The 25,397-nt window shown below is 46.2% G+C and overlaps 1 protein-coding gene across 2 annotated transcripts in view; it reads right to left on the reverse strand.

Moving 5' to 3' along the window:
- The window catches only part of FADS2 (fatty acid desaturase 2), a 41,898-nt gene extending 18,804 nt beyond the window's left edge, over positions 1-23,094 (reverse strand). Inside the window, exons 1-5 of one of the 2 annotated variants that reach the window (XM_034770540.1) lie at positions 22,566-23,092; positions 6,602-6,712; positions 4,864-5,061; positions 4,345-4,446; positions 1,915-2,040 (exon numbers count right to left, since the gene is read on the reverse strand). In XM_034770540.1, coding sequence (XP_034626431.1) covers positions 1,915-2,040; positions 4,345-4,446; positions 4,864-5,061; positions 6,602-6,712; positions 22,566-22,772 — 744 coding nt within the window. In that variant the 5' untranslated portion in view covers positions 22,773-23,092. Of the gene's footprint in view, positions 1-1,914; positions 2,041-4,344; positions 4,447-4,863; positions 5,062-6,601; positions 6,713-22,565 lie in introns of both variants that reach the window. The other variant, XM_034770541.1, reaches the window with a different exon arrangement.
- Positions 23,095-25,397: the final 2,303 nt, after the last annotated feature.

The following is a 25,397-nucleotide window of genomic DNA, read 5'->3' on the forward strand; positions in this document are numbered from 1 at the left end:
TATACAAGAGTGCAGGCACATCCAAGCACTGATATAGTGCTCATACTTCATACACTCATCTTGGAAGACAGAACCAATTCCTTCATTGCTATAAGCACCCACATTCTGCTCAGCTATTTGTGCAGTGATGGGACCATCATCCTCAAAACCTAGCTATCAGGGGCCAGCTCTTCAAATGGTGTAAATCGGCAAATTCCATTGACATCAGTGGAGTGGCACTGATTTACACCAGTTGAAGATCTGACTCCTGATATCTAGCTACCATAGTGTAATGGTTGATTAGTGGTTTGTTATGGTCCATTCAGGGTCACTCATTTCAGTGACATATGGCTAGACCTTTCTGTCTTCATAGAACACTCTCAGTACCTGTGCAGGTAACTCATCTTTTAGGGAGCCTCTCTATCATGTATTTGGAATTAGCTTCTTTGTGGCCTAGAAGTGGGTTGTGGTGGCATGAGTGTGCACCAGTATTTTCTTTTATATCTTCCTATATTCTGTTTGTTAAAAATGCCGTTGCCGTGGTGTTTCAGATCCACACGTTGGCTTTCTAAGCTTTTTTTGCTGCATGTCCTTATGCTGATACGTCATATATCACTATTGATCTTTACGATACCCTTCCCTTAGGTTTTTGTACAATACAGACAGTAAATATTGTGGCCCCAGATAATTGGATTTAATTGCATTACCTTAATAGATACAGTTACTGTGTGCAGTGTGACTGACTCATAGTTGCCTTGGGAACCATGGCTCTGAACCTGAGCTGTTGTAAATCAATATAGCCCCATTGACTTCATGGATTTACATAGTCCAATATCTGGCCCCCTGTATTTTGAGTGTATGGATTTTTGCAGGACTAGGTTGTGTCCCAAGGACACCGCCCATGCTTGATTTGCCCCAGGAAGGAATTACATCTCAGGGAGCTGCAATTCCCTCTGTGTTCCCCGCTTGCTTCAGGGGTATAATATACTGGCAGTAAATTACCATTCACCCTGCTAGGCTGGCTCAGCTCTGCTGGGTGGTGGATTGGTAAATGTAGCCAAAGCTTCACTTATTCCCTGCCCCACCCCCACTTGCTCCAGTGGGGAAGTAAGTAAGCATGCAGCACCTTTTACCCCGGCATGACCAGACCCAAAGCCTGGAATGCCCATACAGGGGCACACATGGGGAATTCCTCTCCCCTATGCCCCTATAAGGGCATGAAGTACAACCAAGCCTTTGGTGTTTAACACATCAGCACTACAATTGCATTAATGTAGGTCTCTCCTCTCCCCGCCCCCCAGAGTTTCCTCGTGTTTTTCCCCAAGCAGAAGACACAAGAGGAAACCATTATTCTGATGTAACCATGCAATCTGCTCTAAACAGAATTTGCCAAGGCTCCAATGAAGTGAGGACTCCTGTTTGTACACAAATATAGTAAGGCATTTCTTTCAATATTAGATCAACTTTTTAAAGGAATTTGCTTTGACTGCTCACAAGAGGTACCTGTCCTCACAGAAGAAATAAACCGATGACAAGTTGGAAATATCAGAAAGAAACCCTGTTTGTGTTAAGTCAGCAAAAGAGTATTCTGCACCATTTTATCCACACTTGGATATCTCAGAACAATGGGATGAAAATTTCCCTATTTCTGCATTCTCTTCATTCTCATTCCCTAGCTCTCAAGCTACCTAAAAATATGATCACCTTTGGGCTGAAAACGGGCATGAGAAATTATATCGACCACTGAACTTTCTGGCCCTCACATCTTCTCAAATTTTGATCCAAACTCCTGTCAGAAAATATAGATGCAGGGAACATTTCCTCAAAGATGAAGTCTTAAGAGCCGAGGTCTGATCCTCCAGACACTGATCAACCTCTGTCCTCACAGAAAAAGTTCTCTAAAGCCCACCAGCAGACACCACTTCCTTGTCTTACCTCAACGGGCTGAGAATCTCCCAGGACAAAAATATGCAGCATGTTCACATCTGGGTCCTTCTTGAAGATGTTGGGTTTGGCATGATGTTGGAAGTGACGATGATTCCACCAGTTTGCTGAGGCACCCTGGGAAGAGGGAGGAAATGTTTAGTAAATGGGGAGGCATGGTTCCCGCTAATGGAGAGATGACCCCCGGCTATGATATTCATTCACTTGTATATTCTAAACTGCCCATGGCATATAGTTTATGTCCAAACTCTTAGCTACCTGTGAAATTATTGTGAGAGTGAAAGGGCTAAATCCTCTGCTCTGACAGACTGATTGGTACCAGCTAAGGATCTGGATCTGTCTGGATTAGTATATCATTAAAAAAAAATGCTACTCACATTGAGAAAAAAGAAGTTAGCCTTGCTTACATGTAACTCCTAATATTTATATGCTGCAAAGACAGGCAGACAGACATCCCACCAGCAGGGGAAGCAAAAGATAAACAGCATCCTTTACCCAGAGCTCTGTTGTCTTCAGTGTCATCACCCATTTCATTGATGATGTCAAGAATGATGTAAGCAGGCAAAGCCGTGTTGGCTTATGCAATGGAAGAAAGAATATGAAAAGAATCCCTCTTTGCCCAATGGAAAAAAGACAAAACTGGCCAGGAAAGAAATATTATTTTCCAGTGTCTAAGAAGGTTTCAATGGAGAGTATTAAAAAAAAAGGACTGGACCGTGTCCCATAAGGGTCCTATATCCTCATTTCCCTCTGGCACTTGTGAAACACAGTGCCAAGTTGTCCCACTGCCAAGGATGCTCGGGCAGAAGGCCAGCAAAGCACTTGCCTTGTGACTGGTGATAAGCCGTTATGGGCAGCTGGCTGCTTCCAAGAATTCAGAGTGGACAGAGAGCCTCCATCTCACAAAGCTGCCTTTAGTTTAGTCATGTTAATGAGCATTCAGAGGTTACTTGCCCCTGCTTACACATGTTGGAAACCGGTTGTCCCAGGACTGGGCAATCTGAGAGCTCTGGTTGCTATGAATAACGGGGCATTGTTGGGAAGCTGGCAGTGAGGGAATAGCCAACCGCAACGTGGGAGCCCTCGTTTTTAGATTGCTGCAATAAATTGCTTTGTGTTTTTTTGGTGTTCCCTGTTCAGGATCTGCAAGTGATCATCTATAAAGTGAAGAAGGAGGAACACAGAGAATTGTGAGATGGGCAAAGGTCCAACATTGCCCCTCCTCTCCCCTGGAAGGAAAGGAGTTGTATCATGTAGGCTATGCCCATCTAATCCTAAAAGATTATCCTCTGTTCAGTGCTCTAGAGGAAGGGAAATCCTGCCTCTTCACCCCAGATCCCTGCTGATCTCTCTCTCTGAGATATCATCTCTCTGCTCTGATATTTTGCCTGCCTCCTCGTTTTTTTCTATACTGCCAAATGTGCCCTGAAGAAAAAAATTTATCTAGACCCCAAATCTGGCAATTTGCTTAACCTTGTCCATGCAAATGAGACTCTCCATATTTAATCCCTTTTTATACACCAGGAAGAATGGGCTTCTTCTGCTAGGACTGCCTATTTCCTCTTCTTGCATTAAAGCAGGTTGGGTAGCAATTGAGCATTATTTGTGCTGCTTGCAAATTGGGAAATGTCTGGTCAGTACCACCCAAGCTGGGCCTCAAGAGGAGTAGAGGGACACCGTCACAAGTGAGAACAGAGCTGTGGCCAAGGAGGTTACTTGTTGCTGTGGTTTTCAATAGATGATGCCCCACCTTGGGTCTGGACACAGTGTTGTCTCACTGCTGCCTTTTAATACTTTTTATTGCTAGTGCGGTCATTCCATGCCTGAGGTTAAAATGGCCAAGGCCAAACTAAATATGCATCTAATAATGCCTACCATTCCATCCCTTCGTACAAGACTCCACGCTGTAGGTGGATCGTTTTGCCAGCTATATTGTATAGGACTCTTGTGTTGGACCCTATCCTGGACTGAAGTTATAAAATTGTCCCAAATGGGTGAGAGATGTCAGGGTGGTCATTTTAATCAATAAACACATTACTCGGGCTTTATGTAGGGAAAGTGGGGGGAATGGGGAGTAAAGGAGATTGTATAATGCTTCATTTTAACAATCTTATGGGTCAGATCCCCAGCTGGTGTAAATCAGTATAGTTCCATTGGTGTTACTGGAGCTATAATGATTTACACCAGCTGAGGATCTGGCTCCCCTATCTGAGCCTCCAAGAACTCCACCTGGAATCTGTCACTAATTGTTCCTCCCTGCTGCTGCTCCCTCTGAAAGGGTGAGATCCGACTGGCAGGCTGGGGTTTATGGCTTTGACACCTACAGTCTGTGAAATGGGATGGAGTGGATCCCCAGTCTCCTTTGCTGCAATCATTTCCTTTCTGCACAGTGTGTGCTGGCATCCAGCAAATGACCTTTACCTTCAGGTGCCCGATGACAAACTTGTGGACGATATGGTTCCATTTAGACTTCTTAAAGACAGAGAGGTGTCCAAAGTCATGCTGTAGCCACCCAGCCTGGGCCTGCAGAGGAAAAAGGACCAGGGGTGACAGGGCTGCTTGAAATCAAAGGTAAGTAAGAAAGGACACTCAGAGTGGAAGGCAAGTATTGTGTGTCTGTATGAAATATGCACAGTCCTATGCACAGAAAAAGCATGGAAGGGGGAGAGTTTTGTATTAATTTAATTGGTATTGGATCTATGGGAGGGAGACGTGAGACAGGCAGTGGACTCAATGCATCCGAGTGTGAGGCAGTGAGTATGCGCCCTATGAGCAAGAGCAAGGCAGTGAGGGGGCTGAGGGGTGCATGAGGTTCATGAATGTTCTTCCAAAGTGAGTGTTGTGATAGTCCCGGTATGAGGTGCTCTGAATGACTGGATGCACTGACAGTCACCTGTCGTGGAAGCACATACACCCCCATTACTCCATGCCATTTCTCACCTGGGAGGTTGCAAGGATGCAGGAAAGGATAAAGGTTGTGATCCAGCCGGTCCCATAGTATGAAACTAGTAACCAAGCCAAAGCTTCCATCATGATGATGTGACCCAGGTAAAGGGAGAAAAATAAGGGATCTGCTTTGAACAAATTCATATCCTCTGCTGTCTTTCTCAGGGCCCGGAAATCATCCACCAGCTGGGGCTGCAAAATGGAAATGCAGGATTTAAGATGCACCTTCTTTACATGTGTGAATGTATCCATTCAGGCTTGGGCTTCCATACTATAACCCCTGCCTGTTTTGGAGTCATCAGCTTCCCCAGAATGGGAGAAGAATTAGTCTCTGTACTCATGCAGTCTTCAGAATTTCTATACTGCCCCCCACAGGAATCTGATCCTAGTCCCTACCCTGATGGGTCTTATCCCACCATCTGAATTACAATTAAAATCCAGATCCTCAGCTGGTGTAAGTCACCCGAGACCCACTAAAGTCAATATAGCTATGGTGATTTACACCAGCTGGTCCAACACCTCTCCATTTATCCAGTCTCAGTGCTCCGTAATTCATTCCATATAGGCTATAAAGGGACATCTCCCCTCTCCTTGGGGAAGAGAGAATTCAGTCTCTTCACTTATGCATAACCCTGAACCTCTGCTGATAAGAGAGTATAGTGCCAAGGCAGCTCCATTCTCTTTGGGATGTGTTCAGTTAGCGTGCAGTCACTCATGAAAGCAGGTCAAGAGGTAATGCAGGTTAATGTAGTCACTGCTATTGTGCATGAAACAGGCATGTCATAAACTCAGTAGGCTAAAGAACAATAAGGAAGAGAAAGGGTTTCACTTTAGGAGTCAGTTGTGCAGTGCACAGGGTCTGAATAATGAATGAATGGAACATTTGGGACTTGCATAGAGCTGGACACATTGACATGGAGTGGATATAGGGCCCTGTTGTGTTACAGCTTCATAAGCACAATGCTCGGAGCGAGCAGTTTGTTTCATCTCACCCACTGGTGTTATTGCCACTTACTCCACAAACATGGCCACTTTCACAGACTTCTCCATTGCTGAGAGCTAATCAGGACAAGTCCATATGAAGTTCAGAGTAGTGTTTGCTTGGGCTGCGTGGTCAATGGTATGGAGCAGAGGATGGAAGAGAGTTCAAAACTGCTTTAGATGACAAGCAGGCTCGTTTTGATGGCCTCATGGCCTTTTGTCCGTAGCACAAAACTGACATGTAATATGGAACGATGGGCAGACCCGGGTCATGAGAATTTGAGCAACAGGGTTGTTGACTAGAGATGAACTCCAGCCACAAAGACTGGATCCAGATCTTGATCCATATTTATCCAAAGTTTGCAAGTGTTCAAATCGGCGAGTTTGAACTGGGCTCTTCTTTAGTTGTCACAGATCAGGCCTGAACTGCACAGGCAGAGCTGTTGAAAGCCTGCAGGAGGAGAATAGCAGGGGGTGCTGCAGGTCAGGAGAAGTTGACCTAAGTGTTGCCTGTCCCTGCACAAGTCAATACTCGGACATCCACATGGCCACACAGAGCTGTCTGACTGTGGGTGTCTTTCCCTGCAGTTTCCTGCGCTTGCTAGAGCTGTCTATAGTGAAGAAGGCTTGTGAATTATATGTAGTGGCTTTGCACACAGGAACCTGGAGGGCAGCTTTGTAGATAAATTGCGGCATGACCAGACTCTTCTCCAGAAATAGAGCCCACAGAGAGGGGTTTGCAGCTACTCACGTTTTTGCCTCGGTCCTGGCTAGGTTCCCCTGGGGCGAGCTCTCCAATCAGTAATGGCTTGAGAAACTTTTGCACAAAGCTGGGGTTGAGGTGAAAGGCCCAGAAAGCATCCTGGATTGGAAACACAGGCAGAAAGATGGGATTCAATAAAAGCAATTGCAGTGGTCCTTTCCTGTTTGTTCCCAGCAATGACTTCTCCTCAGGGTTTCCCCCACATTACCCAAGCAGTTTCCCCAATTCTGGTGTCAGTTCACTGTCAGTACCCACAGTACACAACTCTTTCAGTGCAGTGTTCCTGGTTCTAGCAGATGCTGCTAGAATTAGATGAATGAATATGCAGTTAGTAGACAAAGGGCCAGATTTTTAAAGGTATTTAGGTGCCTAAAGATGCGGATAGGTACCTAGAGCGTGCTCTAATTCCCACTGATTTCAGTGGAATTAAGCACCTAGGCAAAAAGAAGTCCAATATATCTTTAACCCCAATTAGAAGCTGTGAATTTGTCTGCCTTATGTATCAGAAAAACATCTCTCAATACGCAGATGATCAGTCTCAGGGTACATCTACACTACAGCGGGGAGTCGATTTAAGATACGCAAATTCAGCTACGTGAATAGCGTAGCTGAATTCGACGTATTACAGCCGACTTACCCCGTTGTGAGGACAGGCGGCAAAATCGACTTCTGCCGCTTTTTGTCGGCGGCGCTTACTACCACCTCCGCTGGTGGAGTTAGAGCGCCGATTCGGGGATCGATTGTCGCGTCCCGACGGGACGCGATAAATCGATCCCCGAGAGGTCGATTTCTACCCGCCGATTCAGGCGGGTAGTATAGACCAGGCCTCATTCTTTCAGTATAATGTCTCTAGTAAGCCCTAAAGGATCTGAAAAGAAAGATATTAAATATAATCAAAGAATGTATGGATGATGTCCACTAAATTTAGAGGAATGATTAAAGATTTTTTGAGTTTTTTTTCTAAGTTAGTATTATTATTTGCATTACCAACAATACAAAAAATAATAAAGTAGGACCCCATTGCCCAATATAAACACCAGAACAAAAGGACAATCCCTGCACCAAGGAATTTTCAATCAAAGTGTAAGAAAGTGAAAACAGATGCATATAGACAAATGGAGGAGTACAAGTAAGCAAGGAGATAATATTGGTCACCGTGCTAGGCAGTGGTCTCTGCACACCAACAGCCTTCTGTAACTCTAAAAGTGATATGAATTCCAGAGGAAAAAGAATATTGAAAGCCTGTGTATAGCTCTAAAATATTCAATGAAAATGCTTAAAAGGGGGGAATTGCAACTCCAGGCTTGGAAGCTTGAATGCCCAAACCTGAGCTCCAGCCCAAGTTGCAACATCAAAGCACTGTCTACACAGCTATTTTTAATGCGCTAGTTTGAGTCCTGCTAACACAAGTGTGTGGCTCTGGCCTGGGAGACACGCTCCGAGTGTAGACATACCCTAAAACATCCATAGTACTGAAACAGTAATATGTCAAAGTACAGTATGGAACTTTTAATGCACAGAAGCAATTAGTGTATGGCAAGCTAGCGTGCTATAGATTTACACTCTGGCTTCTATACTAGACTAGACTAGATGCGATAAATCCACCCCCGCTGATCGATGACTGCCTGCCGATCCTGTGGGTAGGGTAGACATACCCTAAGTCTCTGTGTAGACAAGCCCTAAGCAGCCTGCTCTCAGAAATATTATGCAAGGTAAAAGTTGACCTGAGAAAAACCTTGTGTTAACATTAGTAAGCGAACGCTCCCTGGTCACAATAAAAAAGGGTTATCCAAATTAAATTCTGTTCAGATACTGGCTATAATATTTATCCAATTGGCAAATCTGATGGTTAGATTTCAGCTTTAAAATCTGACTGGAACCTCAGCAAATTCATAAAATTGACCCCCACTTATGCACCCAGAACATGCCAACTCCCACACAGTGGAGGGGAAAACGATAAATCCATTTGTCAGAGAGGTTTTCTTCAGAGTTTTCAAGGTGTTGGATAGTTCCCTCCTTACAATGTGCAAGGTTCTGGCTCTGCTACCTTGAGACCCGGGATGGGATGCAGAGGCCAAGTTGCTGAGTCAGCCAGAATTCTGCACGGGGCTCCCCCATCAGTGCACACTGCATGTGTGTAACAAATGTTCCTCTCTGTGCTTTGCCAGTTCCATTGGTGGCAAAACCTTGACTCTTCCTCCATCCAACCCTTTCCTGCTCAGTTTTAGGTACCTAGCTCCCACAGGTGCTGGCAGGGAAAAGGGACTATACTCCTGATGGGATTCTGACTGGCACTTTAGTTTTACACACCCCTCCCACCACAGGAACTGGCCAGAATCTGGCCCAAAGTGGCAGTGGGGTGGGGAGTTTCTCAAAAGCAAGGATCCCTCCCTCCAGCTCAGTCATTTCTGTTACAGCAAAATTCTGATATTCACTCCAGAATCTTCATAGAACTTCCACCCAGTGAATTTCAACAGGTCCACATGGTACTGAGATCTACTGTCACAAGAGCCACCACCAGAAACCTGCTTATTTATTTAAATTGCCAAATTCCTTATCTATGGTATTTCCCTTTGCTTGAGAGATCACAAGGGGACTCAGACTTTGTTTTCTTTTGCTTGACACTGTCCATTACGTAGTTACCTAGCCCATTGCCAGCATGTGGATTTTCACTATTCACACAATGAGACTGGCCAATGTGGTCACTGTGTCACCCAAGGAAATAAGGCTAAGATTTTCAAAGGAGACGAGGTATTGGCCAAGGTCTCCGAGCCTGGAATAGAACCCAGGAGTGTTAAGTCCCATCTATTGAGAAGGGCTTAGCAAACAGAATACAGAAAACTTGGGAGTCTGTAGGAGGGAGTTCAGGGGATTTTCATCCTTTCTTCTTTAAGGCAAGGGGCTAGAAAGAAAAGACAATGATGGCTACGGAGGCGGCGCTAGAGGTGTCCTGAGAAGAAGTGGAGACAAAGACTGGATGCAGAAGCTGCAGGTTGTATAATATCTTTGAATGGGTACCTGATGAAAGATATTTACATATGACATGCCACCTGATAGAGCTCATGGCAGAAAAGATCCAAGTGCTAGAGATCCACCTGGAGATGATGGTGGAGTTCAGATGGGGACTTGAAGACATGAGAGAGGAAAGGAGGGAGGACTGTAAAGACATAAGAAGTGATAACATAGTTTGTTACGAAGGATTGCAAAAAAGGTTCTACTGGGATACTGTTAAGGGTTAGATATAGACCCCCAGGGTCGGATTTGGATATGAATAAAGAACACTTAAATATTATTAGAGAGTATCATTAAATACTACTGGAAATTGTGCCATTTTGGGAGACTTTAACTTCCCAGATATAGATTGGAGAACGAATGCTACCAATAATGGTAAGACCCAGTTACTCCTGGATGTGGTAGCTGACAGATTTCTTCACCAAACTGTCACTAAACCCACAAGAGTTGATGCTATTTTAGACTTGGTTTTGGTAAGTAGTGGGGACATTATAGAAGAGCTGGTCATAGTAAAAAACCTTGGATCGAGTGATCACAAGTTGATTTGGTTTAAATTCAATGGAAGGATAATCCGAATAGGTTGGCTGCTATGTTTTTTTTCCTTCAAAAGGGCAGTTTCTGAGAAAATAAGGGAACTAATTAGTGATGTCAGGTCGACCAAACAGCTCAGGGGACTTAAATGTGGAGAGGGCTTGGAATTTCTTTAATTCAACAGTGCAAAAACTGTCTGGAATTTGCATCCCAAGCAAGGGGGAAAAACTTGTAGGGAAATGCTCCAGATTTAGCTGGATGAACAACCACTTCATAAAGGAGACGAGGAGTAAACAAAGAGCCGACAAGGAAAAGAAGAAGTGATTAATCAGCTAAAAAAGCTGCATCATGGAGGTCAGAAAGCTGCATCGTGTGAGGAGAAGGTGAGAATTGCTAAAAGTCAAACCGAGTTGGACCTTGTCAAAGAAATTAAAACAAACAGTAAAAAGTTCATTAGCAGTATAACTAAAAAGAGAACAAGAAAAGAAGTGGGGCTGCTGTGCAGTGAGAATGGGATAGAAATTAAAGATAATCTAGATATATCCCCAGTAAATTAATACTTTGCCTCAGTTCTCAATAAAGAAGACAAAATTGGGAGTCATTGTCAATGAAGAGGAGGATTGGAATATCATAAGGGGGGAAATGGATGATCTTGAGGACTGGAGAAAGAGGAATCGGATGAAATTTAATAGCATAGAAGTGTAAGGTCATGCACTTAGGGACTGATAACAAGAATTTCTGCTGTAGACTGGGGCCTCATCAATTGGAATTGACAGAGGAGGAAAAAGACCTGGAAGTATCAGTTGATCACAAGATGGTTATGAGCCACCAATATGATGTTGCTCTGGAAAGGCAAATACCATCCTAGGATGTATCAGGTAAAATATTTCTAGTAGAGACAGGAAAGCATTAATGCCATTGTACAAGGCACTGGTAAGAATACTATGTATAATTATGAACAGCTGTGTTCAAGAAAGATGAATTCAAATTGGAACAAATGCAGAGAAGGGCTGGAAATGGTTTCTTATCACCAGAGTGAGGTTTGCGACCATACTTCCTATAGGAGTAGTGGAAACCAACAATCTAACTAGTTTTAAGCTGGAGCTATTATGTTAATGAATGGAATTATATGATGGGTTGCCTATGATAGCAGGGGACTGGGATCTGTAATTTAGAGCTGGCCCCTTTCAGTCCTATGGCACCTTAGAGACTAACAGATTTATTTGAGCATAAGCTTTCATGGGCTAAAACCCACTTCATCGGATGCATAGAATGGAACATACAGAAAGAAGATATTTATACATACAGAGAACATGAAAAGGTGGGAGTAGCCATACCAACTGTCAATCAATTGAGATGAGCTATCATCAGCAGGAGAGAGAAAAAAACCTTTGAAGTGATAATCGAGATGACCCATAGAAGGTGTGAGGATATTTTAACATGGGGAAATAGATTCAATTAATGTAATGACCTAACCATTCCCAGTCTCTGTTCAAGCCTAAGTTAATTGTATCTAATTTGCATATTAATTCAAGTTCAGCAGTCTCTCTTTGGAGTCTGTTTTTGAAGTTTTTTTGTTGCAAAATTGCCACATTCAAGTCTGTCACTGAGTGGTTAGAGAGGTTAAAGTGTTCTCCCACTGGTTTTTGAATGTTATGATTCCTGATGTCAGATTTGTGTCCATTTATTCTTTTGCGTAGAGACTGTTCGGTTTGGCCAATGTATATGGCAGAGGGGCATTGCTGGCACATGATGGCATATATCATGTTGGTAGATGTGCAGGTGAACAAGCCCCTGATGGTGTGGCTGATGTGATTAGGTCCTATGATGGTGTCACTTGAATAGATAGGTGGACAGAGTTGGCATTGGGCTTTGTTGCAAGGATAGGTTCCTGGGTTAGTGTTTATGGTGTGCAGTTGCTGGTGAGTATTTGCTTCAGGTTGGGGGGCTGTCTGTATGCGAGGACTGGTCTGTCTCCCAAGATCTGTGAGAGTGAGGGATCATCTTTCAGAATAGGTTGTAGATCTTTGATGATGCGCTGGAGAGGTTTTAGTTGGGGGCTGAAGGTGACGGCTAGTGGTATTCTGTTATTTTCTTTGTTGGGCCTGTCCTGTAGTAGGTGACTTCTGGGTACTCTTCTGGCTCTGTCAATCTATTTTTTTCACTTCAGCAAGTGGGTATTTTAGTTTTAAGAATGCTTGATAGAGATCTTGTAGGTGTTTGTCTCTGTCTGAGGGATTGGAGCAAATGCGATTGTATCTTAGAGCTTGGCTGTAGACAATGGATCGTGTGGTGTGTCCTGGATGGAAGCTGGAGGCATGTAGGTAAGTATAGCGGTCAGTAGTTTTCCGGTATAGGGTGGTGTTTATGTGACCATCACTTATTAGCACAGTAGTGTCTAGGAAATGGACCGCTTGTGTGGATTGGTCTAGGGTGAGTTTGATGGTGGGATGGAAATTGTTAAAATCATAGTGGAATTCCTCGAGGGCTTCTTTTCCATGGGTCCAGATGATGAAGTTGTCATCAATGTAGCGCAAGTAGAGTAGGGGTGTTCGGGGACGAGAGCTAAGGAAGCATTGTTCTAAGTCAGCCATAAAAATGTTGGCAGTGCTGCTGACTTGAGGGTATATATTGTCCCCAAATGTGAAATAGTTGTGGGTGAGGACAAAGTCACAAAGTTCAGCCACCAGGTTAGCCATGATATTATCGGGGATACTGTTCCTGATGACTTGTAGTCCAGCTTTGTGTGGAATGTTGGTGTAGAGAGCTTCTACATCCATAGTGGCCAGGATGGTGTTTTCTGGAAGATCACCGATGGATTGTAGTTTCCTCAGGAAGTCAGTGGTGTCTCGAAGATAGCTGGGAGTGCTGGGAGTGTAGGGCCTGAGAAGAGAGTCCACATAGCCAGACAATCCTGCTGTTAGAGTGCCAATGCTTGAGATGATGGGGTGTTCAGGATTTCCAGGTTTATGGATCTTGGGTAGCAAATAGAATACCCCTTGTCGGGGTTCTAGGCATGTGTCTGTAAACATCTGTTCCTGTGCTTTTTCAGGGAGTTTCTTGAGCAGATGGTATAGTTTCTTTTGGTAATCATCAATGGGATCAGAGGATAATGTCCTGTAGAATGTGGAGTCCTGTTCTTTTTGCGGATACAGACTAACACGGCTGCTACTCTGAAACCTTTCAGTCCTATGTTCCTATTGGTCTAAACACTAAGGGCCAGGTTTTCAAGTGCTCATTATCCACAACTGACCTGTATAGGAGTGTGATGGGTTGGATCACAGAAACTCCTTTGGGAACTGCCAACTGATGTGCCAAGACTACTTCTGCCCCTGCTTTCCTTACATACACTGGGTTAATTAATAAGTAAAAAGTGATTTTATTAAATACAGAAAGTAGGATTTAAGTGGTTCTGTGACGTTGTGCAGTCTATATGGTTTTATAAAAACATGATAATAAGTGAATATAATGTAACTGGGATAGTTTTAGAAAAAATATGGTAATAAGTGAATATAACGTAACAGGGATATGCTTCATGGAAAAGGTCTCTTGTAAGGTATCATTACAAAGCTCATAATCTACTGAGTGTGATCATCCTATTTGTAGAAATGTACCACTCTTGTATCTAAAACTAGAAATATAAAACATAACTCTGAGGGCCTATTGTAATTATGTAAAGTGTGGGCCATTAAGGATGGTTTGGAATCTTGATGACTCCCATTGTCTGCAGATGGCTGTATTTACCTGTGAGTCTTCCTGTACATGTGTGTGCTGGCAAGTGAGTAATGAAGTCTTGCAGTGACATGTGATCATGTCACCTGAACTGGAATCCATCTTTAACCTGGTGCTTTTCCAGTGAGGGGGGGGGGGTGGAAACCCAGAGGGACAAAGGGTTCCCACCTTATGCAAAAGATATATAAAGAGGTGGAAGAGAACGAGGAGGGAGAGGAGCCATCATGAAGAATCCCCTAGCTATCACCTGAGCTGGAACAAGAGCTGTACCAGGGGAAAGAATTGTGCCCAGGCCTGGAAGGTGTCCAGTCTGAGAAAAACTTACTGAAGCATCTCTGAGGGTGAGATTATCTGTATTTAGTTTGATTAGACATAGATTTGCGCATTTTGTTTTATTTTGCTTGGTGACTTACTTTGTTCTGTCTGTTACTACTTTGAACCACTTAAATCCTACTGTCTGTATTTAATAAAATCACTTTTTATTTAGTAACTTACTCAGAGTATGTATTAATACCTGGGGGAGTAAACAACTGTGCATATCTCTCTATCAGTGTTATAGAGGGCGAACAATTTATGAGTTTGCGCTGCATAAGCTTTATGCAGGGTAAAACGGATTTATCTGGATTCAGATGCCCATTGGGAGTTGGGCACCTGAGTGCTAAAGACAAGCACACTTCTGGGAGCTGTTTTCAGGTAAACTTGCAGCTTTGGGGCAAGTGATTCAGACCTTGGGTCGATGTTGCAGCAGACTGGAGTGTCTGGCTCAGCAAGACAGGGTGCTGGAGTCCTGAGCTGGCAGAGAATACAGAAGCAGGGGTAGTCTTTGTACATAGGGTGGCAGCTCCCAAGGGGGTTTCTGTGATCCAACCCGTCACAGGTTCGAAGTAGTAACAGACAGAACAAAGTGAATTACCAAGCAAAATAAAACAGAACATGCAAGTCTATGCCTAATACAGTAAGCAAACTGAATACAGATAAAACCTCACCCTCAGTGGTGTTGCAGTAAGCTTCCTTTTACAAATTAGTCTCCTTCTAGTCTGGGTCTAGCAATCACTCACACCACCTGTAGTTGCTGTCTTTTGTTCCATTTTCTCTCAGATATCCTTGGGGGTGGAGAGGCTATCTCTTGAGCCAGCTGAAGACCAAATGCAGGGGTCTCCCAGGGGTTTAAATAGACTGTCTCTTGTGTGTGGACACCTCTCCCACCCCCTGTGTAGAATCCCAGCTACAAGATGGAGTTTGGGAGTCACATGGGCAAGTCACATGTCCATGCATGACTCAGAACTTACAGGTAGCAGCCATGATTCACATGCCACCTTGAACGTCCTCAAGTAGACTTCTTATGTGGATTGGAGCCTTCCGAGATCCATTGTCCGTTAAGTGCTTCTTGATTGGGCACTTAACTTGCACATTCCTTTCTCAAGAAGCTGACCAAATGCTTAACTAGGGTTATTTAGAAATCAAGCAAGTATACAGCCAATATTCCTAACTTCAAGTACAAAAATGATACATGCATACAAATAGGAGGAATGTATTCAGTAGATCATAACCTTTACAGAGATATGTTACATGGCATATGTAGCATAAAACATATTCCAGTTATGTCATATATACATTCATAAGCATATTTCCATAAAACCTCATGGGGTGTAATGTCACAAGGAGATGAGCTCTTTTCAAAATCTGTCCTCAATTGTGGGTGCTGAACCCTTCTGAAAATACTGGGCTAAGAGCCTGATCCAAAGTCCGTTGGAGTCAGGCAGTCTTTTAGCTTACTTCAACAGGCTTTGGATCAGGCCCTAAAACTGCTCTGTCCACCTCAGTTTTGCTGGAGGAAGTGGATGAGCAAGGAGGAAGAAGGGGGCATGTCAATCTGAGTCATTTAAATTGGGGCTAAAGAAACACAGAGAGGAGGATATTAGCATCACTGTATGAGAAGCAAGGGCTGGAGCAGGGAGAAGGTGGGGAGCCAGCACAGGGAGGAAGAGAAAGAAAAAGAAAGTCGATGGGAATAATGTAGAGATTAGGAAAGCTGTAAAATACCAGAGTCTCAGCAGGAGGGAAGAGGCAGAATATGCTGCCTAATAACATTGAATATAGTAAGCCAAAAAAAAAAAATCTGATTTTCATAATGAACATTTTTTCAGGGAGTCAGGACTTTCCCATTAGTTCTGGGAGCAATTTGATCCCTTTCCACCTCAACCAGGGAGAGAGAAACCTTTCTCGTATTGGGTTATCATGTATCAAAGTGTCTAAACAATCCCTCTTTATAACCAAATGAGGATCAAAGTGAAAGCCTGTTACCATAAGGGATGATTTGCAGTCAGATAGGTTCAGTTTGTGCCTTTACTATGTTGGAAGATTGGCCCTGATTTCAGTCACTGGCTGCACCAGTGCAAACCCCCAGTGTGGACAAGGAAAGCCATGATTTGCACAGGCACATTTCAAGCAGGGGTGAGACCCATTGGTTCCCATCATCGTAGTTTGCCTTGTGAACACCAAGGGTTAGCACCGATACAGCTACACCAATGGCTGAAACTGGGATAAATCCCCAGTGTCAACAAGACCTTCAGCACAAACTTCCATTGGGTACAGTTTGGAACTGTTTCTGTTTGGTCCTCTGACCCAGCCCAAGCAAACTTTGTCCTGAGTCACTAGTTCTATCTATGTACCCTATTCAGGTTACGCAAACCTGACTTACGCAAATCCACACTTACGGAAAAAGTTCTGTAAGCTAGAAATGGGGGAGGGGTGTTGTTTTTCGTTTTTGCGTAATTGCCGGGTATACGTTTCCGACTTACACAAAATTCGAGTAAGTCGGGGAGTGTCTGTATATGTATATAGCCTCCATTGCTGTAGTATCTGAGCATCTCACAATCTCTGCTGTATTTATGCTCACAACATCCCTGTGAAGTAGGGAAGTGCTACTATTTCTATTTTACAGATGGGAGCTTGAGCTACAGGGAGCCAAGTGACCTGCCCAAGGTCACACAGGAAGTCTGTGGCAGAACAGGGACTTAAAACCAGCTCTTCCAATCCCTGGGCTAGTGCCCTAACCACTGGCCCATCCTTCCTCTTACCTGACAACAAGCCTCCATGGGTATTCCCTCAAAATGTTAATGCAGGTCACTAGACTCCTTCCTCCTCAGTCCCTTTGTGGGACTGATGTCACCTCCAGAAGATGACCCAAAAAGGAAGTAAGAGAGGATGATGGTAACCAGAATTAATGTTTGGGGGTGAATATCCAAGGACTCTTGCTGCCAGGTCATGGAGAATCAGCCACTCAGAGCAAAGGTTCTGAGAAAAAAGAAGGAGCGCTCGAATCACAAAGGAAATTATAGAGAATATCTGATTAGCATAATTTAGTTCATGGGAAAAATGAATCTTCTAGGGCAGTGGTTCCCAAACTGGGGTTCATGAACCCCCGGGGGTTCACAAAATATTACAGGGGATTCTTGGGAAAAAATTCCGTAATGGCGGACATAGCTGTCCATAGGGACCCCGGGCAGCACAGGGCCAGCAACCTGGAGCCTTGGGGACTTCCAAGAGCTAAGCAGATCAAAGCAAGCATATCTATCACACTGAGGAGATTTAAACTTCAAGACTCCTCATATGAAATAGAAAGGAAGGCAGAAATTTTTTGCTGTTTTTAAAATTAAATAGGTTGCTAGTATTGTTTTTAAATTATTATGAAGAACAAGTTTAAGCTTTGTTGTAACGTGCGTTGTTTGCTTGGACAGCTCAAGACCTGAATTCTTGTGTAGGAGGAACTTTTTGAGTTGGCTTCTTAAATACCTTCATGCTGTTTCACATCTGATACTCCTTGATGAAACATAGGAGCCAGAGGCGCCAGTACAGGGGGACGACGAGGGTCACGTGCTGCCCCCGCGTCGGTGTGAACACCCCCCGCAGGTCCCTCCCCTTTCTTTCTGGCAGCCCCTGCTCCCCCCCCCCCACTTTTCCGGCGTGGCGGTGCCCCCCAGGCCCCAGGGTGCACGCAGGCTTTGCCCCCGCATCCCTTTTTTCTACTGGTGCCTCTGATAGGAGCCTTGTCTTATAACAGGCTTAATCAAAACTGATACAAGCTACAAAAGTGAGATCTTGGAAGAGTGTTGCTGTTTTCATAATGTAATTAAAATACTGTAATGATAATAATTAATAAATAGTGTGTAATAAGCATGTCATAAAAACACATTTTATATTTCCAAGATCACTGCTTTTCTAATTTATGGTGAGGTAAGGGAGAAAATCCCTGGAAATATTCATTTTTAGGAGGGGGTTCACGAGACTTAACATTTTAGTGAAAGGGGTTGTTAAAGTTTGGGAACCACTGTTCTAGGGGCTGGCTCGTGCTCATCATGATTACAGCCAGGGAGCTGTCTCTTTCTGATTCATGTGATGTTACTGGAGGGCAGCTCAAAGAAGCATCTTCTGCCTGCTACTCAGCTGTCCACCCCCCACCCCCACGGTTATCCTACCAATATCCCCTCCGCTTTCTTTTAATGTATTCCCCAAATACACGACATGCATTTCATAATGCTTCCAGGTAAAGAGTCTGCCCTGGATGCTTCCTTCAATCCATTTATTTTGAGGGGCCTTAAAAGTCTCACTGTGATGGGTTGGATCACAGAAACCATCTGGGGGCTGCCAGCTCATGTGCCAAGACTACTTCTGCCCCTGCTTTCTTGCCCTGGCAGCTTCGGACTTCAGTGCCCTGCCTGGTTTGAGCCAGACCCACTAGCCTGCTGCAAACCCAGACCCAGGTCTGAACCACGTCCCCAAACAGCTGTAGGCTTAAACTGAAAGCAGCTTAAGAAGCGTTCCTGTCTTTAACACTCAGATGCTCAACTCCCAATGGGGTCCAAACCCCAAATAAATCCATTTTACCCTGTATAAAACTTATACAGGGTAAACTTATAAATTGTTCACCCTCTATAACACTGATAGAGAGAAATACACAGCTGTTTCCCCTACCCAGGTATTAATACATACTCTGGGTTAATTAATAAGTAAAAGGTGATTTTATTAAATACAGAAAGTAGAATTTAAGTGGTTCCAAGTAGTAACAGACAGAGCAAAGTGAATTACCAAGCAAAATAAAATAGAACACACAAGTCTATGTCTAATACAGTAAGAAAACTGAATGCAGATAAAACCTCACCCTCGGAGGTGTTCCAGTAAACTTGCTTTTACAGACTAGTCTCCTTCTAGTCTGGGTCTAGTAATCACTAACACCACCTGTAGTTGCTGTCTTTTGTTCCAGTTTCTCTCAGATATCCTTGGGGGTGGAGAGGCTATCTCTTGAACCAGCTGAAGACCAAATGCAGGGGTCTCCCAGGGGTTTCAATAGACTTTCTCTTGTGTGTGGACACCCCTCCCACCCCCTGTGTAGAATCCCAGCTACAAGATGGAGTTTGGGAGTCACATGGGCAAGTCACATGTCCATGCATGACTCAGAACTTACAGGTAGCAGCCATGGTTCACACGGCACCTTGAACGTCCTCAAGTAGACTTCTTATGTGGATTGGAGCCTTCCAAGATCCATTGTCCATTAAGTGCTTCTTGATTGGGCACTTAACTTGCACATTCCTTTCTCAAGAAGCTGTCCAAATGCTTAACTAAGGCTACTTGGAAATCAAGCAAGTATACCAATATTCCTAACTTCAAGTACAAAAATGATACAGGTATACAAATAGGAGGAATGTATTCAGTAGATCATAACCTTTACAGAGATATGTTACATGGCATATGTAGCATAAAACATATTCCAGTTATGTCATATATACATTCATAAGCATATTTCCATAAAACCTTATGGGGTGCACTGTCACACTCACTTCTCTATGGGAAAAGACAGAAACGTGCACACATAAAAAATGCCAGGGTTGCCCTTGAGTCCCCTGTTGTTCTCACACCTTACTCCCATTCTCAAGGGAGATCCCAGGGGCAGTGAAGTCATAGATTCCCTCCATGTGAGCATGACAGAGATTCATTAAGTATATCACAGACTTATGCAGAGAGGGGAATGTTTCAACATACTCCAATAGCAGTCTAGAGAACACCAGCTCCTGAATATTTAATACTGAGTTCATCTCTCACCACCAGAAAAAAGAGAGTGACAATGACAGATGAGTTTTTGTGTCATCAGATATACCTCTTGTATTGTATCTGCAATTTTTTCTAGGCCAGCAGGTCATGGGTTCAAGTCCCACATAGAGATTTGGGATAACCCTCGGTGCTATAGTGGGGGATGGAATGGGAGGTGTGATATGAAATAATTGGATATGTTACATTCAGATCTCTTCTTCCCGTCCCCAGTTGGACATTGTCCAGATGAGTTGAAGCTTCCTTAGTGTTGCTAACATGTCAGTGGGAGGGGTTGTCCTGGCTTTTCCCAGTAAAAACAGTTTTTGTCTTCCAGAGATGTGTGAGTTGTAGCTATGCACCAAAATGGGTGCCCTATTTGCCATCCCAATCACAGCATTATAGTATCCAGGCTCTTGCTTTGTGAAGCCCTTGGGACACTCAACAGTTTAAAAGGCACCATGGAACACACTGCAAATCTAGTCTGTCTTCTCAAGGTCTAAGGCAGTATGACAGCTGTCCATGAGATGAGGCATAAACAGAATGCCACAGGAACCAACTGTGAGAACACAATGAGGTGTGGCCTGTGAAGGACGAACTCTGAGCATGGACAACCCATGACAGATAACCAGGCTGGCATGGGCACTCTTGGTACAAATATCTTTAGAGGTAAGCTCATGCTGAATGAATGGGTTGTCATGGGAACCATCAATGTCAGCAGCTTTAGGGACATCCTGTGATGAGTGAACACATGTAATCATACAGCATCCGCGTGGGTGTTCATAGGTGGCCCAGAAGAAAGGGCCAGTGTGGTAGCAATGATATGAGCTGCCTTAGTGGGTGGTGTGTGTGACACAAACAGGAGCTGCTGCTGTCAATGCCCTTGGGAGTTGGTTCATGACAACTGAACAAGCTGGCGTGGGTCCTTAGGTGTAACCCATGATGGAGGTACAGGCACTGTTGGTGTATGTTCCTATGGGGCAGCATGGGATGGATGGTCAGGCGCTGATGGTGTGTGTTGCCATGAGGCAGCCTGGGATGGATGGTCAGATGTTGATGGTATGTTGCCATTGGGCAGTCTGGGATGGATATTCAGGCGCTGATGGTGTGCGCATCCTTAAGGCTGGGGACCTTATAAGACTCAAGAATGTGAATTACATTGCAGAGTTGTGTTTTTGTCACTACCGCCTTCCCCTGAGCACTCCCAGTTCATAATTTCCTGAAGCCCTCAGTTAACTATGTCAGTTTAGTCTTGATATCCTTTTACAGCTGCATGAGAGGGGCATATTGTGGCTGATGATTGTAGATACATAGAAAAGTTGTGTGCCTGATGCAGATCAAGTCCCTTTCACTTACAGGGTTTGGCAGTGGGTGCTTGAATCTGAACCTACATTGAGATCATTCTGCCTCCTACTGTACAGGGTTGCACTGAGGACTGTGGAGTGGGATGTAGTTGGGGAAGCTACACAACAGTGATAGAACCACAAACCTGTGGGACAATCCTCGCAAAGACAAGCTGAACCCAAGAGCAAGACCAAATGCCCTTTGACAAACTGGAGACATCTGAGCCACAGCGGTCTCTCATTTGTACTGTCTGCTGCTGCAGCCCTTCTGGTTTCAATGGGTTTGTGCTAATGCAGCTGAAAGGAGAATATGGCCCATTTGCAAAGCCCATTCATTCAGAGGCTTTGCTCCAAGGGTACAGAGGCAGCAATGGAAATCATTGTACTTTAAGGAAAGTGACTGGAAATAACCTCACCGCCAGTGACCTGCAGCAAACGCACACCTGGGGCAAGCCAGCTGCAGTGCACGATGTCAGACCCACCTCCCCCTTCTGCTGAGGAGCCGCAGCCACGGTAGACAAGTGGTTAGTTCATCCCGCTGCTTGTTCTCTCCGGTCCCCTGACGTCTGGGGCACACACTGTGGAGAGCCACAGGGCAGCGAGCGGCGGGCTGATGGGCTGGGAGGCGCACAGACTCGATAGCTGTGCTCCTGGGGCAGGTGGTTTGGGAACCCGCCGCCAGCGAGCCAGGGGCCGATCCTGCAGCTGCTCCGCTCTGCTCTCTTTGGGCTGGAAGCCATGGAAACGGGAGGCAAAGCTCAGTGCAGCAGCAACAGCTGTGGCAGCAGCCTGGGAGAAACGGATCCGGTTCTTTCCTTACAAAGGGCGGCAGAGCCCACTAGAGACCTGCCTCCTGGGGGAGAGAGCAAAGCGGCTCCCCGCTCTGCCCCCTCAAGCCCCCCCTCCTGCAAGAGCCACTTCGGAGCCTGCGCTGCCCCCCCTGCTTACCCCCTGTCTTGGGGGCTGGCTAGCGGGGCTCCCCACGCGAGGGCCACCTGCCAGGCAGGGAGAGAACTGGGGATCGCTTGATCCCGGACTCAAGGGGCCGACGCTGCACCAGACCAAAGGCAAACACCTGGGAGGGGGGAGAGGAGAAGCCTCGCGATTCCCCACCCACCCGCTTCTCACCTGGTGCCCCCGGCTGACTTCAGCGGCGCTACCCCGCGGCCAGCCGGGCACTAGCGCCCCCCACCTCCCCACCCCGAGCCGCGGGCAGGTGTCAGAGCCCCCCGGAGGCGGCTGTGCCTTACCGTGGCATCTTCGCCGGCGTAGTGGCTGATCACCCGGGGGCCGCCCGGGTGCCTGGCTGCCCACGTGGTGATGTTATAAACCTTCCGCTCGATCACCAACCACTTGTCCGTCCGCAGGTTGTGCCGCTGGATCTCCTCCCAGCTGTAGAGCCGGCTCTGCGCCTCGCGCTCCCCTGCCTCCTCGCCTTTCTCCCCGCCTTTCCCCATGGGCGCCCCTCGCTCCGCGCTCCCCCGGCCCGAACCGCCCGCTGCCCCCCGGCCTGCCTGCGCCTCCTGGAGGGCGGCTGGAAGGAAAGAGCGTTTCCCCTGGGTTGAATTCAGCTGATCCCCTGTTCTCCCCGCTTCCCGCCTCTCATGTTCGCTCTGGGCTTCTCTTTGTCTTCCCTTCCCTCTCCGCTGCCAGCCCCTTTGCAGTCACCCCGCCCCGCTGCCTGCTCTGAAGTGCCCCCTAGGCTGCTCTTCCCGGCACGGATAGGCTTCCCCTCTTCGCTAATAACCCTGCTCTGTGGGAACCTCAACCCGCTGCCCTCCCCCTCCCCCAGCAGCATGCCCCTCCATTCATCATTGGGGGGTGTGTGGGGGGGGTTCCACAGTGATCAGCAGAGCTCCTGCACCAATCCCAGCTCGCCTCCCAGCAGAGCCGGAGGCTGCCATTGGCTGAGGTTGATCTTGCGAAGGGGAAAGCAGGCTGAATTCCAGCATAAACCCGAAGAAGCCTTGACATTGTATTCCACTGGGATTGGGGCCAGCTCCCTCAAGAGAGGCAGCAAGAAGGGGGTACCTAGCAAAGGGATGGAGGGGGGAAGATGTAATTTCTAATGCGCCTCTAATTTTTGTTTGTTTGTATTTGCATTTTGGCTTGGATTTTAGAAAGCTGGTTCGGGGCTGTCATCTCATTGGTAGTTAGTGCCGGTTTTAGGAAGAAGACATTTGGACTGTGACTGAAATTAGCATGATTTGGACGCTTTGATCATGCTGAATTATGGCCGGGATCGCTATCATGCATTGCAATTTCTTCCACTGCCGAGGCGGTTCGTCTCTTTGCAAGACAGTTCGCTGCTTGGGGGCAGTGCTTGGTGTCAATTTCATTAGCGGGTAGGAGAATTCCCTTCTTTAGCCCCCAGGGCACTTCATAATAAAACGATTCCCATTCTTAGTTGCCAGGGCTTTGCTGCTCAAAGGCAAAAAAAGAATGGCACAGCAGTTACACTACCTTCGTTCAGGTGTGGAAGGACATTTATGACAACTCTCCAGGGCAATCCAATCCTGACCCATGGCATCCCCTTCTTTTCCTGACCTGCATGGCTCTGCCAATACACCCCATGGTTCACCTGCAACAGGCATATCATGGCACTCTTATAAATCCCCTCTTACCCCAGATTTGTTAATTCACCTTAAGCCTGATCTACAACATTCAAGTTATTTTAAACCCGCGCCCCTCTCACACAGCTCTAAGTGCACCTGTTACACCTCAGCCATTCCACTCCCACATAGCACTACCATACACCTCAATCCTGAACTGCAGCAGCATGACTCAAGGGTCTCAAGTTATTTAGCTTAACGAAGAGGAGGTCAAGGAGTGACTTGTTTCGAGTCTATAAGTACCTACATGGGGAACAAATATTTTGTAATAGGCTCTTGAGTTTAGCAGACATAGGTATAACAAAATTCAGTGACTGAAAGTTGAAGCTAGACATACTGAGACTGGAAATAAGGTGTATATTTTTAACAGTGAGAGTAATTAATCATTGGAACAATTTACCAGGGGATTGTGGTGGATTTTCTGTCATTGACAATGTTAAAATCAAGATTGTATTTTTTTAAAGATATGCTCTAGTTTAAAAAAAAATTACTTTGGGGGAAGTTCTATAGCATGTGTTACATAGGCGGTTGGTCAGACTAGATCAGGGGCAGGCAAACTATTGGCCTGAGGGCCGCATCGGGTTTCCATAATTGTATGGAGGGCCAGTTAGCAGAGGCTGTGCCTCCCCAAACAGTCAGGTGTGGCCCGTCCCCAGCTCCTATCCGACCCCTCCTGCTTCTTGCCCCCTGACACCCTCCCCAGGACTCCTGCCCCATCCAACCCCCCCCCGTTCCCTGTTCCCTGACTGCCCCCGCCACCCCATCCAACCCCTCCTCTCATTCCTGACTGCCCCACCAAGACTCCTGTCCTATCCAACCACCCCTTCTCCCTGTCCCCTGCCACCCCTGGAACCCCTGCCCCTAACTGCCCCCTGCCACCCCATCCAACCCCTCCTCTCATTCCTGACTGCCCCCCCAGGACTCCTGCCCTATCCAACCGCCCCTTCTCCCTGTCCCCTGCCACCCCTGGAACCCCTGCCCCTGACTGCCCCCTGCCACCCCATCCAACCCCTCCTCTCATTCCTGACTGCCCCCTGGAACCCCTGCCCCCATTCAACCCCCCTGTTCCCCACTCTCTGACCACCCCAGCCCCTATCCACCCCCATCCCCACCCCCTGACCACCCCCTGAACTCCCCTGCCCTCTATCCAACCCCTCCTGCTGCCTGCCCCCTTACTGTGCTTCCTGGAACACTGGTGGCTGGCGGCGCTACAGCCGCACCACCCAGAGCACCGGGTCAGGCAGCCGAGCTGCCTGGCTGGAGCCAGCCACGCCACCTCACAACACAGAGCACCGGGTCAGGCCTGGACTCTGCAGCTGCGCTGCCCGGCAAGAGTTCGCAGCCCCGCCGCCCAGAGCATTGCGCCTTCAGTGCAGTGAGCTGAGGCTGTGGGCAAGAGGGAACAGCGGGGGAGGGGGCTAGCCTCCTGGACCAGGAGCTCAGGAACTGGGCAGGAGGGTCCTGTGAGCC

This window comes from Trachemys scripta, chromosome 4, assembly GCF_013100865.1.
Source record: "Trachemys scripta elegans isolate TJP31775 chromosome 4, CAS_Tse_1.0, whole genome shotgun sequence".
Taxonomy (NCBI): Eukaryota; Metazoa; Chordata; order Testudines; family Emydidae; genus Trachemys; species Trachemys scripta.